This window comes from Cariama cristata, unplaced genomic scaffold (genome assembly GCF_000690535.1).
Source record: "Cariama cristata isolate BGI_N322 unplaced genomic scaffold, ASM69053v1 scaffold28066, whole genome shotgun sequence".
Lineage (NCBI taxonomy): Eukaryota > Metazoa > Chordata > Aves > Cariamiformes > Cariamidae > Cariama > Cariama cristata.
The window spans coordinates 39176-55894 of NW_009623182.1; the positions used below are offsets into that span (position 1 = coordinate 39176).

The 16719-nt window shown below is 39.1% G+C and overlaps 1 protein-coding gene across 1 annotated transcript in view; it reads right to left on the reverse strand.

Annotated features, from left to right (window-relative positions):
- Window positions 1-14609, reverse strand: part of LOC104163590 (band 4.1-like protein 4A) — a gene marked incomplete at its 5' end in the record, with an annotated part of 42744 nt that extends 28135 nt beyond the window's left edge. Inside the window, 4 exons of the mRNA XM_009702643.1 lie at window positions 2600-2681; window positions 9628-9740; window positions 13524-13601; window positions 14524-14609. Coding sequence (XP_009700945.1) covers window positions 2600-2681; window positions 9628-9740; window positions 13524-13601; window positions 14524-14609 — 359 coding nt within the window. The remainder of the gene's footprint in view (window positions 1-2599; window positions 2682-9627; window positions 9741-13523; window positions 13602-14523) is intronic.
- Window positions 14610-16719: the final 2110 nt, after the last annotated feature.

Sequence of the window (16719 nt, forward strand, 5' to 3'; positions counted from 1 at the left end):
AAATTACACTTTATCAGGTAAACCATTTTCTTAATACTGCACCCATTAAATACTGACTCATATGTGCATACAATCTATTCCCAGGCTTAAAAATATATGCTTACTACAGACTAAGCAAGTAACTCAGGTAAAAATGTTTCATTCCTGTATTGTAAAAAGCCCCTGGTTTTGCACAGCATGAACTACTGAACAATACTCAGATTGAAGCAGGGCTTAAAGAAATTTTTATAGTGTTCTCAAATCAGAGAGAGAGAGGGAGAGAGATTATCCTGGGAGGTGAGTTCACTGTATTAGATTCCTAGGTCATTTTTCATTTGGAGCAGACACACACTTTACAGTTAGAGAGCTAGAGCACAGCAGCTCTTCAGATACTAGTATTAGCTCCAGGAATGCAGTTGCAAAAGGGACCGAGATCATTCAAAGCATTTGAAAAGGTTAGGATCTGACTTCCTGTGAGATTACTGATGTTGCGGGTTTTTATGGTTTACCTTGAATTTTTACTACTTATGCAGAAGTGATCAACTAGGTAGCTCAACAGTGAATGAGATGTCAAAGTATGAAAACTCAGCTTGTAAGAGCTGCCGAAAGATCCTTTGCAAGCATGACTGACAATTAATGCCAGTATTACATAGGATGGAGTAAACTACCAAACTGTAAATGTTTCACAAAGTATGTGTGCCGCATGTCACGCATACTAAGCCTGGCATATGTGAAAGGTGTTTTACATGTGCAGACACAGACACAGAAAAAACCAAATCCATTTCTAAATAGAAAGCATGCAAGAAAAACAACTTCTTAGACATTTTTGCCAGTATTGACTTACACTGTTTAAAACCATGACTCAGTGAGAATCTGTCTGTGAATGGCTTTTAAACTGTTAAGGTAAGAAACTAAACTCAGAAACCTTGACGCTGTCATGTTGAGCGCCCCTTATTTTGGCTCCTGCTCTACAACCTGCCTATCCTTTTCTTTTTAACAGTTCATTGCTAAAAACTTAGACACAGCATTTGGAGCACAAGCTGTAGTGAAGGGCTCCTACTCCTCCCCAATGTGATCATCTCTGCACTATGGAATAAGGGTACCTCTTGCTTTGTACCTTCCTCTCTCCTAGAAAATCTCAGAACGACAGAATGGTTGAGGCTGGCAGGTCAACAGGTCTGGAGGTCAACTGGCCCAACCTCCTGCTCAAGCAGGGCCACCTTGACCTGGACCACACCCAGATGCCTGCTGAATTACCTCCAAGGATGGAGACTCCACCACCTCCCTGCGCAACCTGTGCCAGTGCTCGGTCACCCTCACAGTGAGAAAATGTTTCCTGATGTTCAGAGGGAACCTCCTGTGTTTCAGTCTGTGCCCATTGCCTCCGGTCCTGCCACTCGGCACCACTGAAAAGAGTCTGGCAACATCCTCTTTGCACCCTCCCTGCAGGTATTTATGTACCTTTGTATTGTTTTCTGCTCAATAGCCCAGCTACAGCATGACTGAGTGGCAAAATCATAGAGTTTCTTTTAACTCATGATCAGTATTATTTTCTAAGGGCTAGAATACTGGATTCAATTTCCCTCAAACTGAGGAAGCAATTAAACTCAGTTCTTCTTTTTTGGGGCACCTGTTCTAAATACTAGGTAGTAGGAAACACTATCCACCAAGCACTTGCAGTAAATCTTTTAGATCCTTCTTCAGAGGTCAGTCCAGATACCTAGTATGTGAAGCCCACAGCTTCAGCGGAGCGATAAGGCCATAGTTACTCAGCTCAAAAAAACCTGTCAGGGTTACTGGGCATGCAGAGACAGACCTTCAGGCAACTAAGCAAAAAAGTTAGGTGCTAAGTTTTTGACTCATTGTTTTGTTAAACACTCAAAAAAGAGATTCAGGCACCGAAGTTCCACTTAAAATTAAGGGTGGGGACATAAATCCCTTTCTGAATCTGAGCCTCACCTCTTTCTCTCAAATATGCCTAATAACCAGAGATGCACACTTCAGCACTGATAATTAAACACAGCAGACCACACAAGCCCAGAGGAGCCCTGGCAGTTCACTGCTCCTAAGGATCAGGCACAAACACTCCTGAGTTTTGTTCGGAATTTGACAGTGTGACAGGTAACAGACTGCAGGAATAACAGCACTGCTGGAAGAGAGGCCATACCCAGCTCTTCCCTGCCCACACACCCCAAGCAGAGCTTGTCCTGTGCAGATGCAGAAGACCCATGCCCTGAGAGCCCTGCCAGCCAGCCCACAGCTCCCAGGGGAGAGACACGTAGGACTTCACAGGACTATCCTGACCAGTGCCCCATGGGTCATTATCTGGGGTTTTTTTTGTATTTAAAAGGGAGACTGTTTGCCTTCCCGCTAACTCCTCTCGATTCCTGGGGTTCCAAACTCTGTGTCACCTGGAATCCTTGTTCCAGGTTCATCAGATTATCAGGGTTTGTTAAAATTAATTACTGGGCAACACTCTCTGACCTTTGTCAGCAGAAGATCAGATGGTCCTGAAGTTAAGGGCAGGATAAACTGTTGTTAATGATTACTAAATGTGTTCCTCTATCCAATGCAATACACACTCTCTTAAAAGCTGGAAGGGAACTTCTGGTTTACGTACCTTTTCACCGGGGAAGGTGCAATAATTTTGGTAGTTCCTTCATTTTCCCCATTTGTTGTAATCTGGCTCATGTTCTTAGATTCTGAAAAAAAACACACAGAACGGTCCTGTAGCATATAGGCTTGCACACCTATTCAGCATAATCACCTACTGAACACAGCTCAGCATCAGATATAAAATGGTACACAAGACATTTCATGCATGCTGTACTTGCTAAGGGTGTATAAAGATCACACCTTTTGTGTCTTATCCTTACTTCTAGTTATAACACATCACAAGAAAGTTTAACATCAGGGACATTCATTCCTCTTCCACATGAGACAGAGCAGTTTGAAGCTGTTGTTCTCAAAGGGATACTATGCCATTGCCACCAGAAGGGTATTCTGCTCAGTCACCAATAACAAAGGTGTGATGGGAATAAAGGCTATGAAAAAGCTTGGGAATCTCCAATGTAATAACTATGGCGTGTAAAACAATCATTAGGTTAGATGGTAAAGCAAGATGAGTATGTCTGTTCTAAGAAATCATTTCAAAATGATGTAGCAGCACAGTGCAACACAATGCTAATATATCCTAAGTTATGACCAGGAAAATAGTAACTGTAAATCAATGGATTAGAAAACTATTAATGTAAACAGAGAGACACAATAAAGAGTAATATTCTGACAGAGACAGCTAAGCATCAGTTTCAATGAAGTCAGAAACTTTTGGCCAATATTTGACAGTTATCTGCCCGGTTTCCAATTTTGTGCCCAATAATCTTTCCATTTTGATCCTGCACTTTTCACCCTGTTGGCACCTGAGCTATGAAAGGGAACCTGAAGAAACACGAGGAACATGCACTTTCCCTCTTTTTGAGTCCCCATATAACAGGTTTCTAGGAAACAGATTTGTGTATTCATAATTTAAGAGCACTGAGGGCCAAGAGAATCTGGATATTTCATACTGGGTTAACATCAAAGTGTCATGATAAGATTAAACTCTACAGATGTATACAGCTCAGTATCATGAACAAAAAAAGAACTGATCTGTTCAGCTTGGTATATAGTAATATATTAATCATCAAGACAGATTTGTTCCTACTGGTGCTATAATTTTAGTTTTCATGCTGTGCTATTAATATTAATCTGTAACTTTTCTCCAGTTCAGACATTCTATTTCCACCTAACTGGCAATTTCAGTAATTTCTTACAAAATTGTTACCACCTCCAGAAACAGATGTTAAGTAAAACAACAAAGCAACACCACAGATGATGTACATCAACTCTGGACAGGACTCTGAGCATGTTCATTGAAGATAATGAAACAGATTGACTGAAGCCTATAAGACTGTTAACAGCGAAATACTATGTCCTCTGGGCCCAAGCAACAGCATCATAGTGGTGTTAATATAGTGATACAAACCCAAAGCCTTTTTGTTTAGCTAAAACTAAAATGTAGTATCTCAGATTAAGCTGTGGCAAGATTTTTCGTTATAAGGCTTCTCCACAATCTCAGAGAAAGAATTTCTCCACAACCTCCCTCAACTTTCCATACCACCCCTTTGACACACAAAGTCTCTGGACTCTCCTCTACTTGAACACAAATACTTGAGATATCCTAAGGCATTTTGCCTCGCCATCAATTGCCTCTCCTACAAGTTGAATCTGCTAGTCTTCTGCAGATGCCTCATACGCTGCAGAGGATCTCAAGTGCTTTGCTCAAGCGACTCAGCCAAGCCCTTCACGTGTTTGATCTTACCACTTTTAATGATGTAGTTTACTCCTTTACCTACTTAGTTTTTCAGACTAATGCCTTGTAGGAGAGGGGAGCAGCCTGGGACCTGTCTTGTACAATATCTGCTCCTTCAAGGCATTTTTTGTGGTTTACGGTAGCATAAGCACTAGGAGGAATTTGGAATAATCTGAAGAAGGAAATGCAGCGTGGGTACAGATTCACAGACAGAAAGGAAAGGAAAGTTTTGGCATTCTGAACAAATCCTGTATTTTATGCAAGAGACAACCATCTCCACGCTCTCTGAAGTACTGCACAACTGCCCATGCAGTTATTTTCTGTTTTCAAGGATGAAGCAATAGCTACACTGCCACTACCACCTGCTTAGTAAAAAGAAAGAATTACTGAACTAAAAACCTCCTTGAATTAATGTGGATAAGAAAATGATCAGCAAAAGAACCACCGATCTTCATTAACGCTATAAAAGACCGCTACAAAAATTCCTCCTCTAACCCCTAAAAACAGAAGGATGCCTACAGTCAAAAATCACAAATAAATAGATATAAAGATGACAGCACATAAGAATGAGAAGCAGAAATTTCCCACCTTTAAGGAAGGTACTAGTAGTGAAACGAAAATGGTGTAGGTCAAAGTGCTAAACTACAAGGATATCTCAGGGTTTCTGATCATATTTTTTTGCATGCAGATACATTTAGCTTCCCTCTCCTAGGCCACCAAATACACAAGACAAAAATAACCCGCTATAACAACTTGGCCCACAGAAGTACTGAAATCAGCAAAGATACAACTTTTCAAACAAAAGAAATAATTTCAGTACTTCACGTACTACTGTGTAAGTGAGGTAGCTTCCAATTAAGCTCATAACGCAATGGAGCAGTAAGAACTCATGCTCCAAAACATGTCATAGCTATGAAAGAACTGCCAGAAGAAGAGCCACGGGTCCAGTGCTACAAAAGTGATAGCCACCTCCAGAACTGATCCTTTGTTACATTTGGCAATAGCCTTACCATTCTGCTGACACCCAGTCGTCTCCGGGTGTCAGGTGATGCGGGGTGATGGGATGCAGAGTCAGTCCACCCAAGTGCAGAAGGTCTGTGATGCCTCTGCAACTCCTTCAGTACCCTGCATGAAGGCTGGTGCTGCAGAGCCTACGTGGGCAACATCAGCTTTTGGAGCAGCCAGAACTAGTAAATCCTTAAAAAAGAAGCAGCTCCTTCTCACTGTTGAGTTCCCTGGTTACCACTCTACTATTTTAACATGTACTTAGTTGAGGGAAAACCAAAGAAAAGACAACATACCACAGACTACTACACATAGGCAGACTCTACCCAGTAACACAAAATAGGTTTCTACTGAGACAAGACCTCGTATTAGCTGTGTTTGATTCCACCGCTGCCCATGAGGACCTTTGCTTTACTTTTAAAAAGAAAACTCTTACTGTACAATTCTTTTGTACAAATAACTAGCTTAATTAGGAGCTTTCTGTCCTCACTTACAGAACCTGTAATTGTCTTTAAGTATGTTCCACCTCATGTATCTTTTACTAACTACAGTACTGTTCTACCAACATACACCTCTGTATGATACGAAATCCCTAATATAAAAGAACAGACTTCAGAAAAACTGTCCAAACACTAACCTCATTGCAATAACTTATCTATACGACTGTTTCTTGCATGCCAAGGTAATAGGCCTCTCAAAAATACCTTAGATAGTCAGAAATCTTGAACATCTTACTTGTAGCAGGTTTCCCTGGTTGTTTATCTTTTGCCAGATAAGTTATTGTTAGCATTCACTGCACTGAACTTTTCCAATAAGGTGAATGCATGCAGTTCGATTCCCTTTTACAACCATCTTGATGCTGATTTGTGCATTCAAATAGACTATTACATTTTTAAAAACTCAAATGTCCAAAACCTGAGGAGTCTGGCAAGCTAATTAGCTTGTCATGCCTGTTCCTTATCAACTAAAGCCACTTCACTAATGTTATCTGGAAGTAGTGTTTGTATTTAAATCTAGTAATGAGAGGAGAAGATAGCGTGATCAAAAGGAAAACAAGCAGTAAGAGCTCACGCTTCGCACTGTGTGTTACTAACAGCCTATAAATATGAATGGACTTCTGTATGTCTACACTAACATAGCCTACTCTGTGATAATCCTTATTTTCCAAACTAGTTTCCAAACCTGTAGCCTCAAGGGTTTGTGTATCTCACACCACATGCATGAAACGCAGAAGCAGTCACATCCATCCTTTTACAAATCCTGGGATTTAAAATAAACTTTAACATGTAAGGCTCAAAGTAAATAAATAAGTAAATAGATAAAATTACCCCAAGATTCATTCTCTAAAATTTAACTTTCAAACCCAATCTCACAATTTTCTAGGAAAAGATTAATGACTTTAAATGCGCCAGATCAACAGTTCTAGCTACCATGACTGAAGTTGGCAAAGCAGGGTAATGATAGGTATCTCTGGTAATATGTAAGTGTTAGTCAGGGTAGTGACTTTGACTGCCTCTGACTGCTCAGGGACTATTACAATACAGACAATACTGTAATTTTAATACCCCGTACCAATTCTACACCTGGCTTTTAAATCACAATGGTAGCACTCACTTTACACTAGTTTACGCAACTACCCAGCATCCAAGGCAGGGACAAATCAAGTCCTCAGCTACCAAACAACAAGAAACTCTAAGCAATGCGTTTTCCACTACTGAAAAAACTCAGACCACAGCAACAGGTCTGGTCACATCAATGTTTGTCCAGAGAGAACATTCTCAAGGCACTTTCCACATGCAGCATTCAGCCAAAAGAATGATGAGAGATCATGTTCCATGTTTGAGTTTATGATTTGCAATCAGAACAAAATGCAACTGTAATTCTCTCTCAGCTGAAATGAAATGGGAAGAATAAGCAATCGAAACAAGATATGCGTATCTCACATATAAGACTTTACAGGACAAAACAAAAAAACCCTTCTGCAACTGAATACCAACTTGCATGCCAACCCAAACATACACACACACAAAAATACACTAATATAAAAACACTGATTGCATAGCCATTGAAGTTTCCTGATTTTTCCACTAACCCTAGAACAACCGATACACAAAACATATTAAGTAGGTGACAAAAGGGAGGTTACTGCATTTTGAACCACTGTAATCTGGATTCTAGGAAAATAATCTGCCATGCTAAAGCCAAACTGTCTGCACTGTCTATCCTGTCAGGGGAATCAGACAATGGCAGTGACTGGTTTTTTAATACAAGAAAGCTAGTTCCTCTCTGTTTATAGTATCATTTCCTTCAATACCTCTCTTAAAGCACAAATATTTTTACTGAAAACATAAAAGTCAGTATTTTCTATCATTGTCTTGGTACCCACTCCAATTCTTAACCCAGAGCTCACCAAGTGGCTTCAGTCCTAATGACTTTAGCGTACTTTAATGGACCAACGAGACAAAGAAACATTATTAGTCCCTCAGCTCGCCAAAGATAGCTAACCTCTACCTTCAGGTGACAGAAAAATATAATCTAAAAAAGACAGACTATGTAACTGCTTATACCACCAGAATACACACAAAAAGAAGCAACAAGGGAAAACTTTTTAACGAGATGATAGATGTTAGAGGCTTTAGCACTTCACACAGACCTCTAAGATGGAGGCAATGCAGACTGCATATGCTACAGCCATGCATTTGTAGCTACTGGTTTATCTAATTGCCCCCAAAACCACTGCTGTGGCTGGTCTCATTACTGTCTTACTATCTGTAAGTTGTTACCGGGCTTTAGGAGAATAAATGGAACTCTGATTTTCATTCCGAAAAGCTAACTATATATATACACCAGTCAAAGAGACCAAAAAAAATCAACAAGCACAACACACACCCTTGCAGCAATATAGACTGACTTTCACTGCCTGCACTGGCAAATGTTATTTTCAACTAAGGGCTGAGGTTCAGCTGAGAAGTTTATCTCTGAATAGCCACACAATTTTCTGCACAACTGAACTGGGGACTAACAAGGTGGGAAATGCTGTTCATCTTGGAACTACCACCCTAACAACAGGACAGCCCAGCTGAACAAAAGTCTAAGTCACTAGGTTCAAGGGTGAACAGCTTCTTGTTCTCTTAGGCACCCATTGACAACTGCAGACACAACAAAAAGATACCATAATCACAAAGCAAAGCAATTCTTCTCTTCTTACACTTAACTAAATAAAATAAAATAGAATAAAATTAAAAAATCTGTTGTAAACTGCTTGTATTTTCCAAGGGCAATTCTTTTAATTACACTACACTTCAAGACCCACTGCAGTTAAAAGGCAGAACACACCAGCTTTGTTTCTGAGTCAACAGATGGCATTCAGAATAAACATGGGAGGTTTCCAGATGTATACACCTGCTCTCTTTTTAAAAATGGCAACTCTCAAAAGTTTATAATGCCATACTAACCCATGATAAAGAGAACTCTTGCTTACATTTTAAAGCCCAGACAAGTTTTTTTTTCTCAAACTGCTAACATACATGCATACACACTTTACTTCATGCATGAGTTCGACTGAAATCTGCATGACTGCTGTCAGAGATGAAGCTAACCGTACACATGTAATCACATGCAGAACTGGAGCCTGACATTAGAAAAGCTTTTTGCCTCTATTACTAAATTTCAGGAAACATCCATTATTTGGGGCATGACTCCTGTGATCCACGCTTAATCTTATACACTTACTCTAACACCTGTAAAAACTTCCAGCTTCCCCTGGCATCTTCGGCATGCAGAATAGATTTCCAGCTCACACTTCTGAAGCATGTTAAAATTGCAGAGGGCATGGCACTAACTTCTGTTCCACTTAATATTAAAATAAAGGGATACTGCCCTTGAACTGGGAAGAGGATGTACAAGAGAGACACCTGGGGTCAAGCAGCTGGAACAACGGGGTACCAACCAAGACACATGGGTATAAAATTCTTTATCAAGAGACAGGACTCCTGAAAAAAACACGTTCTCACTGCCTGTTTTCAAACTTCCCTTTCATACTTTACATTAGACTTACAAACGTGGGGGTTTATGATGTTTGATCCATACCATCTCTTTTACTTTTTCCCACAAAGTTAGAGTGTTTAGATCCAGTTAAGATCAGGTGTAAATACTGACCTAAAGCAAAAGAAAGAATCCATTCTCAGAGATCCCTAAGGGCACTGCAGCAGTTCTGAGTCATCTCTTGAAAACAAAATGAACCAAAGACCAAAGAAGACATCTCTCCACAGGCCCAGCAGAGAAAGACTTACCTGTCTGTTGTGTTCTTTTGGGATACGTCTTGCTGCGACTTCTCTCAATGCACTGGTCAGGCCGTGGGAGCTGCACAGAAGGGTCCCTGGACATTTGCAAAGATGTCCTGCCACTTGAAAATGCAACAAAATCATGGGAAAACACTTGCAAAAATTATCAAAGAAGCAGAGGATCTTTAGACTGAAAAAAACGCATGGGGTTTGGGCAGCATGTTTTGTTAGCCATTCACTTCTCATCCCAGCCCTGGTTCTCCTGCTGAGTAGCACTACCTTGACTTTTGTTTTGAACCAGTCACTGGCAGAATCATCAACAGGTTGTGCCAACCTCTTCTATATTTCGCATTTTCAAGAGGAGCTAAGCAACTAAAACAAAATGCTGGTTTATTAGGAATAGGCCAAGATAGTGTGCCCTTTTGTAACCTCAAATATTCTAACATATTACTTTCTTAAGTCATTACTTCCTGAATTCTTTCTGTAAGTTTTCATCCCAGGAAAACACATATTTAACATTGTTCAGTTCCATTTGGTAAGAGGTTACTTCTCTGCATGTGGAAGGACAACCTAAAGGGCATGGAAAATCCTGTGCAAAGCAAAATGTAATAACGTACTCTCACAAGAACAGGTCCAAAGGATAATAAATTGAGTAGAAGTCCTGATTCCTGTTTACAGTAAAGTTCTTCTTCATTGCATAATTTAAATAAGTTATTAAGTTTAAATAAATTCTTTTATGCTCATTTTAATGTTCCTCTCCATGTGACAAAGCAGAACATAGTGTTCACAACAAAAATGTAAAACAGGCCTCACATTCCCGCCCAAAACTCTGTGTTTGCTTCTGGAAACTTACTACACAAGTAATTGCTACTATTAAGTCCCAGTTGATTAAACACCTGCAATTTGATGACTTAGCAGTAAACAAGTATCATTTACTTCTAGCAAGTGCCACTAGCAAGTGCCAACCAACTACACAGGCATTACATACAGAGATTTTCTGATTTATGCGAATAGACTCCGCTAAATACTGACTGTATTTTCACCAATAGCCCCACAGGGGTAGTCAGCACTGCAGAATTTTTATCTTCGTAAAAGAATTAAAAGACAAAAATCCCTGAATTCTAACATTATATCACAGTAATGCTGGGTTTTGATATTTGGTTTAATGTTTTTTTGGCTTCCAAGTTAGTGAGAAAACACTTCAGCTCAACTTTTAAGCTCAGCAACCATGCCAGTCTTGCAAATTTCAGAAGCAGTTTTAACAAAAGATTTGGGGATAAGACATTCCACTCACACTAACACTTCCATGTATTAATCAAAGCATCTGATCTTAAGACAAGGAAATTGCCTTCCTGAAAACTGTCTGCCACCTAATGAGAAGTACCTAGAAGATTTGCCACACATACACAGCCAAACGGTGGGATTATGGTTTCTACTTGAGCTAATGATCTATACACATACACAAGCCTGTCACTGCTTTTGGTACTACAAAGACCAAAGCAAAGAGGGAAGACAATCATAGCTGATGGATAAGAAAAGAGATTATTGAAGCAAACAAAAATGCTATTACTGCTGGTTTGAATTCCAAGAAAAGAGTTAACATGTTGATTAACAATTGATTATCACTATTTATCATTAACACTGTGTAATCACTGTGGTGTAACTAGATGTCCAAACCCACATATATCAGAGCATCCACTCAGGTCAGGGGGAGTCCTCAAGAATCACTGCACCAAAACAGGGAACACAGACTAGAACGGAAATATATACTATAATGTTTTCTAGACAAAACTAACATTATAAACATAGCTGTCAGTAATGACCATCATCCCAACATGGCAAGCCATAGCACAGATCATCCTTGAAACTTATTAAAAAAGGAACGCAAACTTAAATTCACCACCAGCAACATAGTTAACTGCTTCATTGTATTTTTTCAAAATTGATTGGAAGGTCCTAGCAAATAGAAAGCTTTCTCCTCCCCAGCATCAGTGCCCTAGGCCAATCTGCTGAAATGGTCCAAGAGAGGAAAGTCTCATCCACAGCAGTCTGGCAGGAATTCACTGAACTTCTGTTCATTTTCATAGATGGGTAATGCGGGTCAGGACCCAACTAGAAACCCAAAAGGCAGCAAAATCATTCCCCTATTATTTACAGTAAGGAGAAGGTGGATCACGCCAGATCATGTGATAATGCAAATAATCTGGATTATTATGAAATACGTTGGAGAAGAATGGGACAAAAACACCAGTGATTCTGTCTGGAGACAGTTCAGATTCAGTCACGTGAGCTCAGGTTCAGAACTGGCATAGTCATCTCTCCATAAGCAACACCTTCCTTACAAGCAAGATCTTGCATCCAAGGGTAACAGACAGTTGACTATGACTTCTGATTGACTGAGGACAAGTGTAATAAAGCTACTATTACACACTGCTATTAGTACCTACCACAGATACTAACTGCAATCCAGGAGCTGCTACAGAAAATGAGGCTTATGGTTTTCTTGTTTTTAGAAAAGTCTTCCTAAGAGGTAGTGACAAAGAACTGCCTAACTAATGATTGTTAGCCTTATTGATCATGATCCATGTACTTCTTGAGTGATGGTGGAAATACAGACAGACAAGCCAAAATTAAACGTAAACAAACCTGATATATTTGCCAGCCATGGAAAAAACCTCTAGAATTTGCCATTATAGTAAATAGGGTCTTTCTACCCAGCAGCTTCAAAATAACTACAAAAGATGAAAAACTATTTTTATCCCCACTTGACCAACAGGGAAAACAAAAATGGAAAAAGAAAGGGGCCTGGCTTTCAGATGTGGTTTTGATTTGCTGCTTTCCACCCTCCCTTTCAGGTTCACTGAATACACAACACTAAAGGAATTCTAAAAATCAGACTATAAATTATTTGGCTGAAAATAGCTCAGCCAATGTGACAGAATTTGATTTAAAACAGTGGTCGTCAATTGCCAAATCAAGTGCCTTACTCACTAGACAAAGACCCTGTCATTTCAACAGACTTAAGAATATAAAGTCTCGATAATACTCAGTAAAAACAATTGAGTTTCTGACATCTTACAATTTTAACTACATCCTATATTCTGCTAGTCCTTTGTGGCACAGCAGCTAGACGATCTTAAACCCACTCTCCCTGCTACATCTGCCCCTGTATCACAGTATTAACTGCCCTTTATGTCACACTGTCTGCTTGGTTAACTCAGGTTAAAACTGAGACTAAGTGTTCCCTATACACCCTTAGTCTGAAGTTTACTGCACCTTTCAAGTCTTGCAGCCTTGAATGCTTATCCAATTTTGCCAGCTATTCCAGTCAGAAAAGATACCCCCATCTCCCTCCAGATCTGCCCTCATTTTTATTCTTAAATCAACAGCACTGCACCAGCAGTACGGCTACAGGATTAGACACAACCATTCGGATCGACAGCCCTTCCCATAGCTCAACTGCAGCTGCAAAGAAGGGCATCGCAGTTACAGACTTTACACATTTCCTTGCACCAACCCTTTACTAACTGCCAGAAGAAAGGCAGCAGCCAACATGCCTCCTTGTTTTGGTATTCCCCAGTTGTCAGGAAAAAGCCTTTAGGACACCAACATCATTTCAGGACTTATAAGGAGATTTTGACTTAAAGGCTGCTCTCACTTTCACTACGGGCTACAGCAGGCCCAAGCCAACTCTAGGGATCTGGAGAATGAGAAGTAACTCGCATGTGTCCCAAAACTGCTAGACTCCCAAGGGAAGTCTGTTAAAATGGCCCTGATTCACGCTTTGTCAGCAGAACTGCTCTGAGTCATAGTCTGGGTGGGGTTTTTCTTTCATTGGAAGAAAAAAGGAGAAAATCAGGACTGAAAAAGGAATTAATTGAGTTTAAAGAATGAAATAAATTCACCTGTATCGATGTTTATAACCTATGGATCCAAATTTGCTGAATTTTCTTGACAGAGAGTTTGATTCATTCTCTGGCACTCTATGTAATTTGAAAAATAAAACAACAGAGTAAGTTACATAGATAGGTCTCAATTACAGTCCCCTTCCCAAGAAAAGAAAAGAGAAATACAAAGTTTAGGTTAAAATTCTTTTTTTTTCTGGTAGTTCCTTTTCGTCCCTACCTCCACGCAGACTCTTACGGGGTTGAGAGCTCCACAAAGCCATGTTTACGCTCACCTCTTTTGACTACACACCTCTTTATTTCAGGCTCTACTGTAAACTGCTGGCAACAGCAGCCTTTCACTTAATATTTCACAGAAGCAGGCAAAACCACCACGCCACAGTAATGAGACTGCAGAAGAGATTCTCAGCTTACGCATTTGCAGCACTGCTAAAGCCAGCCCCAAGCATCCCATTGACCAGTTCCTAGCTAGACACTCTTGTACATTTCTGTTAGTGGTTTTGCAATAGTAAAATAAAGTGTTTTGCGATGTGTAATACTGGAAACATGTTATACACTTCAGTAAGTAAGCAAAACATTATGGAAATTCAATGAGTCTTTCTATCAAAACCCAAGATTTCTGTGCATTGTAGGAAACCGTAATGTCTGAAATCTAAAGTCAAGTCAAAGCTGCTACAGAAAATTTGATGGTTAAATACATAAAAATGTACATGGCAGCTTAAATCCTGTCATATACATTTGCGGATACTTCTGTTAAAGCCTACTTTATGCAACTTGAGATGCTGTTTTGAAAATAATTCTAAGACAAAAGAAACCACAAAATTACCAAATTTAAAAATTATTGTTTCACATCATTGTACGAAAAGGGAAGGCATGAGCTTTTAAAAGCATTCTACAACCGAGAGCAAAAATGTGTTTCCAGGCAGCAAACCTGCGTTACACCACTCTGTTTCTTAATACCTCCTTTTGGTAATGAAACCACAGCTTCTGCATCACTCACCTGAAAAACGTATGATGTTCTACACAGCATTTCCAGAGATGTTTGCACGTGATCTTATCACGCGCTTCAAAAAAGAAAGAAGTTTCATTGCACTGAAAACAAAACAAAACAAATCAATATGGTTATGAGGGATTCTGCCAGTGAAGTGAATCTTCATTTACTGAACACAAGAACCAAACATCTCATATCCATACACATAAGAAAATATATCAGTACGAAGAAAAGCAGGCTCTATAATTCTGTATAATTCTTCATTTAAAACAAATTTTCTTTTGGGTTTCTCATTGCCTGAAAATACTTACTTAAAGAATCAATTCCTTAGATACAGAAAAACAGAAGAGAAAGACTATTGAAACACTTCTGTTCCTTCACTCTTGTTCGTAGATATCAGCTTTTTTCCTAACTAAAAAGCCCAAGGTTTTCTCCAAATAGTACATTTCTGATGTCTTCTCAAACTGCACCTCAGATGTCAAGCAAAAATATACCCCTAAAGGTCTGTTTAACAGTATACAAAAAGGCAAGAATAAGTGAAAGAAACTCATGATTTGTGATAAACTAATATGAAGCAACAACACAGACAGAAAATGCACAAAACATACATGTAGAGAAGAACCAAGGTAAAACTGGAAATAAAAGAGATAAGAGGAAGGAAAGATTTATAAAAAAAAAATTAGCTAACTTCAGAATATTTCAAAATACTAGGAAAAAGGTCAAAGGTAAAAGCCACAAAACCCACCTTAAAATCTCTTAAGGAAGACAACAAAAGAGAATACACAAAGCTTAAAACCTGATCACTGGAAACTGGCAGTCAGTACAGGAGACATGAGAAAAAGGTCAGGAAGAGATGACAGAGAAGTCAAACATATACAAACTATAAAATACATCCAACAGACAAGAAGAAGCAACTGACACATCTCACTGCTTTGCTTCCAATAAGCTAGACATTCAAATACGTTCACATAAAATACATTTCCATTTATCCGTCACTCAGTAAACTTAAGTGCTCAGTTTTGTTTCTGTGATTTGCATGAAGAATGAGTATTCCCACTGACTTCAGTGTGAATCCTCAGCAAGGTATGATACCATCTGTAACAAAGCTGAGTCCTAAAACTATTTCTCCAATATGTGAATTACAAAGGGGGTCTGATTCACACCACTTTCAGCTGCTGATTTTAGGAAATGGATGCCCATGTGTTAGTTATACTTCGGCAGCGCCATGCGTATGTAGGTAAAGAGTTCGGCAAGTTTCGCACACTCTTCATTTAATGAGGTATGGTGACCTGCAAGCACCTTGCAAACTGTGAACTAATTCAGTATGTTCACTAGAATTCAAAATTTTATCTGTAACAAAATTCTATTTGTTCTCTATTAACGGCTGTCAGGCAGCCTTACAAAATCACACATTACCTGCTCAAGCAGCTCTTCCTCCACCTTGAAACAAATGTAAAAATGATAGAATTTTGCACCTATGGTTAGAATAACTGAGATTTCACCACCACCACCACCCCCAAAAAAAAATAAAAAAATAATTGGAGACATATACATAGACTTATTTTCTCCCATGGATTATTTTAGTTAGTTTAATGGCTGGCTGGAACAGTCCCATGGAATATCCAAGGAATGAAAATCATCCTCCAGTCTTCTCTCAAAAGCACGTTTTCCTCTCTAGGGCATCACAGCAAGAAAGAGGAGTACAATAACACATACAGCCACTGAGAATGCTGAAAAGCAGGATTTATCTGAGATTACTATGCATAGCATAAAATGATTATATAGTAGATCAGTCCCATAAATATATTCCTACAGTTCCTTAAAATACAATTTCAGGTTTGATAGGGATCTTCATCTCTCTGCAGGATTCACAAGGGGTTTAACTTGGAGCAAAAATATATTTAATTTATAAAAAGTAAAAGCAGAAACTTAAAAACTGAAGCTCTTCTAAACCAGAAAAAAAATCTAGGTAACCGGGGAAAAAAGAAAAAAAAAAGCTTCCTGGAGAATCTTTAAGATCGTCAAGGAGAAAAATCTATTTACACTAGAATTTTCATATTACTCTTGCTCCTCTGGCATACAGAAACAAGTCTATCCACTGAAAGATCATACTACATTTTCACATTTTTAAAGTTTTAAAGAAGACATGTCAAGGGGTAATTTTCATTTGCTTATTTTATACATAACAGAAATGTAGTTTCAGAT